This window comes from Typopeltis vanoorti, chromosome 3, assembly GCF_054136105.1.
Source record: "Typopeltis vanoorti isolate ZY-2024b chromosome 3, IOZ_Tvanoo_1.0, whole genome shotgun sequence".
NCBI classification, from domain to species: domain Eukaryota; kingdom Metazoa; phylum Arthropoda; class Arachnida; order Uropygi; family Thelyphonidae; genus Typopeltis; species Typopeltis vanoorti.
Genome location: NC_143551.1, coordinates 20,275,120 through 20,287,620, shown reverse-complemented (window position 1 = coordinate 20,287,620; position 12,501 = coordinate 20,275,120). Strand labels below are relative to the sequence as shown.

Here is a 12,501-nt window from a genome sequence, read left to right as displayed (position 1 = left end):
TTTTAAGTGTTCATAAAACTCTTCAACTTCTTTTTCTTCACTTTTGTCAGCTGTGAGTGCATAAGCTTGGATGATATTTATACTAACAAGATTTCCCTTAAGTTGTAATAACATTATCCTTTCAAAAAATGGGATCCAATTTATTACTGACTTATTGATTTCTTCATCTGATATTTAAGTTACTGCATATGGATTTTGATATCCATATGCAGGTTAGTGAATTGTATTGGGGATTGAAGCGGTATCAAGGAAGCAGAAGGTTACCAGTAGGGTCCCAAAAGGCTTAGTACTGGGATTCTTATCTTTTAACCTTTATATCAAAATGACACTGTCAATGGATTGCAGGAAGACATTCAGTTGTTTGCAAATGATGTGAATAAGCTGGGCAGATAAGCAAATGAATGGGGGCATCAGTTTAATGCAACTAAATGTAAGGTCTTGAAGTTTTAGATCCATTGACAGGAAGCAGCATACTCTGCTAGAGGAAGTGGAAGAAGCAAGGAACCTTGGGATGATGATTGATATAAACTTGAAGTTTATATCAATCATATCACACAGGTGATGAAGGTAAGCCAGGATTGCTGCAATAATGAGAAGAGTTCTGACCAGCAGAGAAAGAAGAGTTCCATTCCATTGTATAAGCCCTGATCAGACCATATCTGGATGACTGTGCTCAGATTTGGTCACTGGGATTTGAAGGGGATAAATTTACTTTGTGGAGGGTGCAAAGGTGGATAACACAAATGATATCAGGAATGTATAATGTTGGCTTTTAGGATTTGAGTGCAGACTGAAGACTGCAGAGTTTGGTCATTAGAAGAAGGAGAGGTGATATGATTGAGACATTTAAACTGTTGAGGCATAGTAAGAGGAACAACACTGGAGAATTCTTTTCTATGGGACATTAAGAGAAAGAAGCAAGGACAAGGAGGCCCACCGAAGTTACGAATGGAAATGGTGAGTAAGTGGTCGAGGAGTGGCTTTTTTTTTTTCTTAATGGAGGATGGTTGGACTGTAGAATGTATTGTCTGATAGGGTAATGAGAGCACAAACAGTGAATTAGTTTAAGGAATGTATGATAGACAGTTGTTTAAGGTGGGCCTCCCAAAATAAGCTTCATGACTCTATGGCAGTCATGAATAATAATAATAGCAGAGCTTTTGTATGGTAGACAAGGAACCATCCCTGGAAGATGTAAATGGAAGTGGTGAACAAGAAGTTGAGAAGTCGCTTTTACTGGCATGGAGGGTAGTTACACTGCGGCATGCATTACCTGATAAGGTTCTAAGATCACAAACACTGAATGAGTTTAAGGAGTTGTATGATAGATTTTGTGTTATTTTTATCTAAGATGGGCCTCTCATGATGAGTCTTGCGACTCCATGGATGTTGCATCTAGTATTGCATTTATTCTTTTTCCCCAAAATTCTTCCCAGTTTTCGAAGGGTTAGCTTTCATCATCGTGCGTATCAAGGATTTAGGCCTAGCATGGCCTGTTCCGGCCTTAGAAGTCATCATTGAATCATTTAAGAGGACGTCCTGGTTTTCTTTTTCCTAATGGCTTGTACTTTAAGGCTTCTTTTGGTAATCTTTCTGTTTTCATTCTTTGAACGTGTTCCATCCATTTATGTTTATATTTTTTAATTTTTTCTATTACTGGTTCTTGGTTTAATTCTTTCATAATATCTTCGTTTCTTTTGTGATCAAATAGGGTATACTTTGCAGTTTTTCTCATAAACTTCAATTCTGCTGTTGTTAATCTTTGTTTGTCTTTCTGTTTTTATTGTCCAGATTTTGCTTCCATACATTAAGACTGGTAGGGCTAATGTATTGCATACTTTTAGCCTGTTTTGTTTTTGAACTAGGTTTAGTTTAAATATAGAGTTAATTACACCTGTTATTTTTAAATATTTTGCAATTTTTATGTTTATATCTTTTTCATTTTCATATGTGATCATACATCCTAGGTAGTTAAATGAATTCACCTGTTCTAAGATCTTGTTATCTATTACTATTTTAGTTCTTGCTGGATCTTGTCCTTTAAAGGCCATAGTTTTTGATTTTTCCATTGATATTATCATACCATAATCTTTGGATAACTCATTTAGATCTAAAATAGCTTTCTGTAAGTTATCTTCAGAATTTGTAATTATTATTTGGTCGTCGGCAAAGAGGAGAGTGTTTAAGTTTACTGTAGGAGAAAGTTTAATTCCTTGATGTAAATTTTTACTCCATTTTATTATTATTTAAGTAGATATTAAAAAGAGTCGCTGAGAGGGGACATCCCTGTCGGACCCCTTGGTTTATCTCTCTCGTATATGATAGCTCGTGATTTAATCTTATTTGTATTTAGATATATGAAGAGCCAAAGGCCTCAATTGTTTGTATTTGATTATTTTTTTAGGCCTTTAAAGGCCTTATTTATATTTGATTATTTTCATATATACTTGTGATAGCTTTTAGGATATTATTTGGTATTTGTCTTTCTTTTAATATGTTAAATAATATGTTTCTTTTAATTTTGTCAAATGCTTTTTCAAAGTCAATAAATGCAATATGTGTTTCTAAATTGTATTCTCTTCTTTTCTCTATTATTAATTTTAGGCAAAAGGCTGGGTCTATACATGATCGTCCTTTTCTAAATCCATTCTTAATTAATTAAGAATGGATTTAGAAAAGTTAAATTAAGTTTTCGGAATTAAGTTTTCGGAATATTTCATTAGTTTGCTATCTAAGATTCTGCTATATATTTTGTAACAGGAATTTAGTATACTGATACCTCTAGAGTTTTTAGGGTCATCTCTATTACCTTTTTTAAAATAGGAATCACAATTGCTTTTTTTTCCATTCTATTAGGGGGATACCAGTTGAGTAAATTTTATTTAAAAATAATAAGCTTTTCTTTGAATCTTGTTCCTGCGTATTTATATAGTTCTGAACCTAGCTTATCTTCTCCAGGTGATTTTCCGTTTCTTGTTTCTTTAAGGCTGATTTCTAATTCTTCTTTAGTTATTTCCTTTTCATTTTTGTTAATTGTTTGCCAGTTGTCTTTTTTAAAATATTTGTCTGTCCACAGTTCTGTGTAGTAATTTAGAAATTCTTCTAATTTCAATTCAGTGTTTAATTGGTATCTGCATTTAAATGTTTCAAAATCTTATATACATTGGGTCTTATTTTATATAAATCATGTTCTAAATTAGAAACAAATTTGTTTCATGATTCTCTATGTCTTTTTCTGACTTCTCTTTTAGCTATGGCTCTTATTCTTTTATATTCTATTTCATCTTCTAATCTTTTACTGCTTAACCATTTCTTTTTTCTTTTCGATTACTTCTTTGATTGTATCATCCCAGATCTTCAGTTTTTTTCCTTTTATTGAATTTTTTGGCCTTTCCTAAGCTTTCATTTGCTGCTGCATTTAGTATCATTTTTATATTAAGCCATTCTATTTCTTCATTTTGTTTTATTTTATCTAGATATTGGTTAATTCTTTGTTCATATAGCCATTGTACATTTGTATCATTCAATAGTCTAGTTTTATAAACAAATGTTTCAATTTTTCTTTCTGTTCTTGTTACTTGTAGCCATTTAGGTGGTAATCTTAATTTTATTTTGACAAGGAAGTGGTCACTGCTTATTTCATATCCTCTCTGAACTCTAACATCTATGGAAAATTTTGATGTCTTTTCATTTAGTACAAAGTAATCTAATATTGATTGCCATCCTCTTGCTGCCCAAGTATATTTATGTATGTCTTTATGTTTATAGAAGGAATTCATTATTTTTAGGTTATTATAAACTACAAAGTCAATCAATTTTTTTGCCATTCCTGTTTAGAGTATGTTCTCCATGTATTCCTATAGTATTATTAATTTTCGTGTTTCCAATTCTTGCATTTAAGTCTCCTGCTAAAATTACGTAATCATTTTTATTTATTTTATTATATATGTTTTGTAGCTGATTATAAAAATCAATATTATCCTGTTCTCTTCCTTCTTCTGGGGCATATAAACCAATTATTGTTAAATAGCCTCTATCTATTTTTATTCTAGCTTGTATTGTGCTTGGGCCAATGTTGTTTAATTTGTATATAAATGATATAGGAAACGGCTTAAAGGGAGATATTCAGTTGTTTGCTGATGATGCAAAGTTGTGTAGTGCAATAAAAAATCAAGCTGATGTTGAAAGTTTGCAGGAGGATTTAAATAAGCTGGTAAAATGGGCAAAAGAAAATGGATGTCAGTTCAATGTGGAAAAGTGTAAAGTCATGCATTTTGGGATTAAAAGATTACCAGCTGTGTACTACATCGATGGAAAGGTACTCCAAGAGATTGATGAGGCTAGGGACTTAGGGGTATTGGTAGATAAGGAGATGAAGTTCAGAGGACACATTGCTAAGGTGTCCAAGATTGCACATAGGATTACTTGGTTGTTGAGGAACACACTGACATCCAGAGATAAAGAGGTTATTATTCCCCTTTATAAAGCATTGATACTTCCACATTTGGATTACTGTGCTCAGGTCTGGTCACCTGGATTCCTTGGAGATCAGGAGGCTGTGGAGAGGGTTCAGAGAAGAGTGACCAAGTTGGTGAGTGATATAAAAAATACTCCCTACATTGATAGATTGAGAGCTTGTGGATTGCAGAGATTGGTTGATAGGCGAAGAAGAGGTGATATGATAGAAACATTCAAATTACTAAAAGGTTTTTATAGGATTGATGCAGGGGAAATGTTTCAGCTGTGTGATAGTGATGGAAGAACAAGAGGTCCTCTCTGGAAATTAAAGAAGAGTGTGGTTAACAAAGGTGTCAGAACAAGGTTTTTTGCTGGAGGGTGGTGAATGAGTGGAATTCATTGCCTGACTTAGTTGTGAGCTCTTCGTCTGTAAATGAATTCAAGAAGAGATATGATAGATATTGTTTTGCTAGTTTGGGTCTCCCGCGATGAGTCTACTGACTCCATGGAGATACCCGTAATAATAATAATAATAATAATAGTATTATTCTTTCATTCCATAATTTATTCCCATTATAAATTATGGAATAAATCATGACTCCTGCTTGTGCTCTTTAGTTTCTGTCGACTCCACTGTATATCACATTAAAATTTTTGGTTATCATAGTTCCTTTTAATTTCTTTTTTGTTTCAGTGATTACTGCTATTTTAAAATTTCTTTCATTTAATATTTGGTCTAATTCTATTTCTTTATATGCTATTTCTCTTACATTCCAGTTTGCTATATGTATTATATTTTGTCGTTTCCATTTTTGTTTTACCTTTTACATTCCAGGGTCATTTCCCATAGATTCAATCCGATTATCTTTTTCTGTCAGCTTATAAGTAGGATTATGTTCTCCATGTCAGGGGACTAGCCTGATGATGGAATAGTTCAGTGGTAGGGCTGCTACCTTAAGGCTTCTGAACTAGCCTTCTTCCGAATTTAAACCCATAGGAGGAATAGGGTATATTGAAGGGGAAAGAGTAGATTATAGAAGAATTATAGTAAGGTTTATAGAGAGGGCATAATTGTAAGGCCAGAAATGAAAAGACCCCATGGTCCTCGAGTATGCTAATAGCATAAGGGTCATAAAATAAGAAGAGTTAGAAGAAGGGTTAGCTTTGAATTTTATAATTAATTTTTTTCTTGAAATGCATTTTGTATACTGAAATCTTAATTTTGAGTTGTCAAGGCTTGGCAGTCTTTTACTATTCGTGGTTGTTTTGAATTTAAGCTTTATTTTTGTTGAAAGAATTTTATGCACAGAATCCATATTTATTTAATTAATTTTTTTTTACATTTTGAAATAATGTTTTCCATTTTTTGTTGACTAGGATACAATCAATGCAGTTTTTTGCTTTGCCATCAAGTGAAGTCATGTGTATTTATGACTTTCTCTATGAAAAAACAAAGTGTTAGTAATCACCATTCCTCTTGTCTTACAAAATTTAAAGATTATCACCTCTTTTGTTTCTTTCATCAATTCCAAATTTCCCCACTACGTCCTCCATGTCCTCAGAATACTTGCCTGTTTTTTCAATGAAGTCTGCCACATACTATTTACATGTAATTTCTATTGGTATCATCAATTTCTAATTGAGATTTGAGAGAAATTCCGGTGTTCATCATTTCCATCAGAGTAATCTGGCACATAAACTTGCATTTTCTTAATATTTTTTTAGTGAGATTAATCTTGATGACATTGGGATAATTTCTATTATAAAATTTAAAAGGTGATTTTTACTAAAACTGCTATTCCTTATTTATGCACTCTATGTGTTTTCCTGAATAAAATATTCTTGCATTTTGTATGTTAACACATTTGCTGCCAACTACAAGTATACTCGTAGTTGGTAAACCAGCTACACAAGCAAACTACGAGTATACTCGTATCACGCTTACCGCCGGCAACGAGATTACCGTACTGACCTTGAAGAAGTGAAATTGCTCGGCATACGGGAACAACTATGCCGAAGTAGCGTGGCAGCGAACGTGTTAACATGTCCCTCATCTGTCCAATAGGTCTCTGACATACACACTATTCTTATTTAAATTTTTCTTTGTAACAATTTTAAGTTTTCTGACATTAACTGTTGATATTGTCTCTCTTAAGTAGCCTCTCAGGAGGCTTGTCAACTGCCCCAATAACACTTAATGTATCCTCTGACTGTTTTATTTTGTTTATATTAGTCATAGGCAAAATACTGCAACTAACTTGCACTCCTTTGTTACAGAGTACATTAATGATAGGGCCGGAATCTTGGAGGACTCCCACTGACTATCACCTCTCAAAAAAAAAAAAAAAATGACTCCTAGTCATTGAGTACTCTAACAGCATTATATTTTAAACAATACCTACAAAATATCAAAAGTACTAAAGAATTTTCAATGCCTTTATGATGTACATGTCAGAACATTTTGTTCCTTGATAATGTTTTTACTGTGATGATGAAATAAGTAATAATGGAAACAAACTGTTTAATCTATATGTTTGTGATTCATTGGATAAATTCCAAAATGAAAGCTAGTATTGCAGATTTCAGAAGTTTGATGAAGAATCAGATAAAGTTAAATAAAATATTATGTCAAAACTATTATTCTATCCAGAATAAGTAAATGAATGTTTATGACAGGATAGTGAAATGGTTTGAAACAAACTATATTTATATATTTGCAATGCATATGTTAGAAGGCACACGAGGATTAAGAGTCTTGGATTTGGTCATCTCATCGGAGGATGTAATTATAAATGAGGTGTCAAATCATCCACCAATTGGTGAACGTGACCATGAGGTGATTACCTGGGTGGTTGCCAGCAGTGCAAGGACCCCTGTGAAAAAAGGGTATATGTGGAACTACAAGGGGAGGGGTGATTATGAAGAGCTCAGGAGACAGCTTGCAGGTGTAGCATGGAATGAGGAGTTAGCTGGAAAAGAGATCAATGCAGCTTGGGGGATTTTCAAAAACTATTTAGTAGATGCAATGTCTAAATGTATACCACCGGTGAGAAGGTTAAATAAGGTAGGTGTGAGATAGATGAATAAAGAGATTAAGCATGCGATACAGAGAAAAAGGGCATTGTGGAGGCAGCATAAGAGAAGTGGAAGTAACCAATTTCATGAGGTCTACAAAGACCAGGCAAGGAGGGTGACTTGGTTGGTGAGAGTAGTTAAAGAGAGGTATGAACAGCAGTTAGCTAATGAAGCCAAAAAGAATCCTAGGGAGTTCTTTCGATATGTAGCCAGCAAAAGAAAGAATGATTATGGAAGGATGACATTGATTGGAGGAAATGGTATAAAGACAGCTGATGCAGAATGTGTGGTGGAGATACTTAATGAGCAGTTCATAAAGATCTTTCAATCTTGTGAATGTGACTTCATGGAGAGATTGAGAGCAGTTGATGATGGGGAGGAGAGACTGATTGTAAGTGAGCAAGAGGTGTTTGGGGAGTTGAGTAAACTAGATATAAATAAGGCTGTGGGACTTGATAATATATCACCGCGTATTCTGAAGGAATGTGCCAGAGAGTTGACACCTGCCTTGACATATTTTTTTAATACGAGTCTTGCACTTGGTCAAGTTCCTAAAGAGGGGAAGGAGAGCAAGATTGTGCCACTTCATAAAGGAGGTGATCGAACTCAAGCATCAAACTATAGGCCTATCTCTGTGTCAGGTGTTGTGGTTAAGTTGTTGGAGAAGCTTGTGAGAACTAGGATCCAGAGCTGGGTTGACAACAATGGTATAATCTTTGATGGACAGCATGGATTTGCTAAAGGGAGGTCATGTTTTAGTAATCTACTTACTTATTACAATAAAGTGACTGCTTCCTTGGATAGAGGAGAAGGATACACAGTAATATACTTGGATTTCACAAAAGCTTTTGATAGAGTACCTCATGATAAGTTGACAGTCAAACTAGAGCAGATGGGGTTGGATATTAGATTAGTGCATTGGATTGGAGACTGGCTATCTGATAGGTATCAACAAGTTGTGTATAGAGGGTGCGATATCCAGGAAAAGGAAAGTCACTAGTGGAGTGCCTCAGGGGTCTGTTTTAGGGCCATTACTATTTAACTTGTATATTAATGATATTGGCGAAGATTTGGATGGAGATATTCAGTTGTTTGCAGATGATGAAAAGTTGGGACGAACCATAAAGAGTAGTGAAGATGTTGTGGCCTTGCAAGAAGACTTGAATAAATTGAGTGATTGGGCAAGCAAATGGGGATGCGAGTTCAATGTTGTTAAAATTTAGAAAACAAAGATGGGATGCAGAATTTATGCTTGGTGAGAATATATTGTTGGAAGTAGAGGGAAATAAGAGATCTGGGAGTGATAGTGGATAAGGATCTAAAATTTAGGAGACACATCGCCAAAATTGTGAAGACAACACAAAGACTTCTGGGGATGATGCGGAGGACACTGACGTGTAGAAGTAGGGAGATTCTTGTTCCGTTGTATAAGGCTTTGATTAGACCACACATGGACTATTGTGCCCAGATTTGGTCACCGGGTTTTCAGAAGGATGAAGAGATGTTGGAAAGGGTCCAAAGGCGACTGACTGACTAAGGTAGTTTCTGACCTCTGGAATGTTGAGTATGAGGAAAGATTGAGAAGATGTAATTTGCAGAGTCTAGTAGAGAGAAGGAAGAGGGGAGATATGATAGAGACCTACAAGTTGGTAAGGGGTTGTTATAAGATCAATGGTGGAGAAGTTCTACAGAGAATAGTGGGAAATCAGGGGAGAACCAGAGGTCATCCCTGGAAACTGTATAAAGAGGGTGTGAGTAGGGGAGTGAGAGGCAGGTTTTTTTCATGCAGAGTTGTGAATGATTAGAATGCCTTGCCTGAGAGTGTGGTGTCTGCAAGGAGTTTGAGTGTGTTTAAGACACGGTATGATGAGATGTGTGTGTGATAAAAGGACCTCCCAGATGAGTCTTTGACTCCATGAGGTCTTGTTTAATAATAATGTTATGTTTTTGTGCATGATGATGTTTTATCTGTTTATATTTTTTCTGTCAGAAAAGAATACTTACCACTCCAGGCAAAATGGGAGCCAGCCACATATGCCTCCCATCTGTAGTTGAATTAATACCATCGATTAATTTGTCTGGTGTTCGTACATCATTACTAACATTATCCAAAACATTGACACTGTCAGGGTATGCAGCAGTATCTAAAATGTAATTATACAAAGCCATTTTAATAGGTTGTTAATCTCTTGAAAGTGTAAATGAAATTTTCAATATAATAAAAGTCTGATAATTATGCTGAAACATTTTTTTTTTTTTTTTTTTTTTTTTTTTTGCAATATCAAATATTATCAAATAAAAACTAGTTTCATTTATGAAACAAAAACAAAAAATTCAACTTCCATAACAAAGAGAATTGGAGATCTCTGAATTTATTTGAAATTCAAATACAAATAATCCAGAATACTTCATCACATATAATGAACTGGAATATAAATGAAATATAATGAATGATATATGATGCATACTTTCTAATTTAATAATGTTAACTAATGGAATCTCAGTTTTTTTTAAATTGTTATAATAACACTTTTTCAGAATTTTACAGGGGCCTCTATCAACATCACCCATCATCCATATAAACATAGTGCTGAAGCCTTACTTCATAGACCTAATCTTAATAGAAACAACTTGTCTCACTATTCCAAAAGTTTGGGAAACTGTTATCCTCAAGTGTATTAAATAAATTTATCTGTTATATTTTAATATGATTTCATTAGTTTTAATTCAGTCCATTAGTTTTAATCCATGAACATGTGATTATATACATAGATTCCAAGTTAAGCATGCTACTGTTTTTTAATTCAATTCTTATTGTTCAGTAATTATACTGATGATGTCTTACGATACATAAAATGAAATATTTATATAATAAAAAAAGTTATTTACTGTGGCATATGTATTATTCTATAGTTATGGATACTCCACAGGTTTCACTATATAAGAAAAAATTCAGAGGAGTGATATTTACAATTTTTGTTGTGTGACCTTTGAACTTTCCTATTCACCAAAATTTCCAGATCCCTAGCCTCAGTTACTCTAATCATAATTCTACCATATAATTCTTCTTCTTCTTTAGCCTCTTTATATCCAATGCTGGATATAGGCCTTCCCTTAACTTTCCAGTTTTGTCTGTTTTTAGCCAATGTCCACCATCTCATGTCAAACCTTTGTAGATCATCCCTCCTTTGCAATCTTTCCTCCTCTTGGTATCTACTCAGGGTTTAATTTTGTCCACCTTTCATCTGGCAGTAGAGCCAGCCAATCTCCACTTACTTGCTTTACAACACTTCACAAACATATCTCACTTCTACAGGTAAACACTGCAATAATGTATATATTTAAGAGCTTTCTTTTTTTAGACATACAGATAAATCTCTTACCATCTCTGAAGATGCTGGATATAATACCAGTGAAATATTAGCTTTTAAGTTAATAAGTAGTTATTTTCTTAACAATCTGTGTTCACATCAATACCGTTAAAATCCAATTCAACAAAATCTCTTAACAGGTTATCTTTGTACATCTAAAATGTTTTGTTTCCTTGTGGGATTCTTCTACTTATTTCTTTCTCTTGTTTTTATTATGTGTGATCTCCAGGAAGTCATGCGCTCATCAAGGAAGGCTATAAATTACCCAAATTACCCAACCCATTTAAGAGACTGTCATACAGTCTCTTAAATTCATTCACAATATATGCACTTACTACCCCGAAAGGCAAACTATTACACTCACTCACTGCTCTCAGAAAGAAAACCTAGCTGTTACCCCTTTCTTGACTGTGAACAAACTTAACTTAACTTGCATAGATGCCCATGTGTTCTCTCCTCACCTTCGATATAACCAAAAATTTCTGATGATATCCTATAATCCCATTCAAAAGTTTATATACCTCTATCATATCATCCCTCTTTCTCCTGTTAACCAGAGTCTGTGATCCACATACTCACAATCTGTCCTCATAATCTAAATCCCATAATCCATATATAATCTTTGTAACTCATTTCTGCAGCTTTTCCATAGCTTCTTTATCCCCTTGGAATCCAGGACACCAAATCTGTGCACAATAATTCATATGTGGTCTTATCAAATCAAAGTGTTATAAAGAGGCAAAATTACTTTCTTATCCTTACATGTCAAGGTCTGCTTCAGCATTGCAATTATCCTCTGAGTTGTATTTGAAACTTTTGCTATGTGACCTTTGAATTTCCAATTCCTATCCACCATTATACCAAGATCCCAAGCCTCAACAGTTTCTTGTAACATAATCCCACTAATATAATATCGCCTCTGGCAGTGCCAGACCAATTTCCCGGGCAGACTCCGTGTGTGATGCCAAAGTTTTTTTTTTTTTATACTTACAATTAGAAAGTACTTAAGTATAAGTATTTTTTCAAATTATTAATAATTTCATTATTTCTACTTATCATTTATATTCACTCAGATATACTACTCAGATATTCAAAAAAGAAACAAATAAAAATGATTACAAACAAAAAGTATTGATTTTACATTGTAATTTTAATATAACCAATTATCATTTAGATGTTTTTTTGGTAAGTTTTAATTTGCTAAAATTTTGTTACCGTTATAGGAATTGTCAGCAAAATTCTCAATGCGACCCATGTACTTGGAACTATATTCTGCAAATTGCTAGCTTTTAAAAATTATAAGGTTTCTAACAGCAAATTGATGTTTTCTGGAAGTAAACTGTTTAGAGATTTAATTTCTTCAAAGAGTTCATTTCCATAAATGTCACTACTATTTTCATCATTAAGAATCGAATGCAAATCCATACAATGTTTTCTTAATTCGTTTAAATTGCCTATTTTAGTTAAATTAAAGAGAAAACCCCAATTTTGTTCATAAGTTTTTATTTGCTCAAATCTTTATTCAAGAGATGTTAATATTGTGTCTAAAAGGATATTGGATATTGTTGTTCTAAACTTTGTTTTCTCATCAACAGCA

The 12,501-nt window shown here is 33.7% G+C and overlaps 1 protein-coding gene across 3 annotated transcripts in view; it reads right to left on the bottom strand.

Annotated features, from left to right (window-relative positions):
• LOC150107973 (katanin-interacting protein-like) overlaps nucleotides 1-12,501 on the bottom strand; it is a 726,539-nt gene that overhangs the window by 63,489 nt on the left and 650,549 nt on the right. For all 3 annotated transcript variants that reach the window (XM_090415492.1, XM_090415493.1, XM_090415494.1), the window contains one exon: nucleotides 9,538-9,677. In XM_090415492.1, the coding sequence (XP_090271618.1) occupies nucleotides 9,538-9,677 (140 nt within the window). The remainder of the gene's footprint in view (nucleotides 1-9,537; nucleotides 9,678-12,501) is intronic.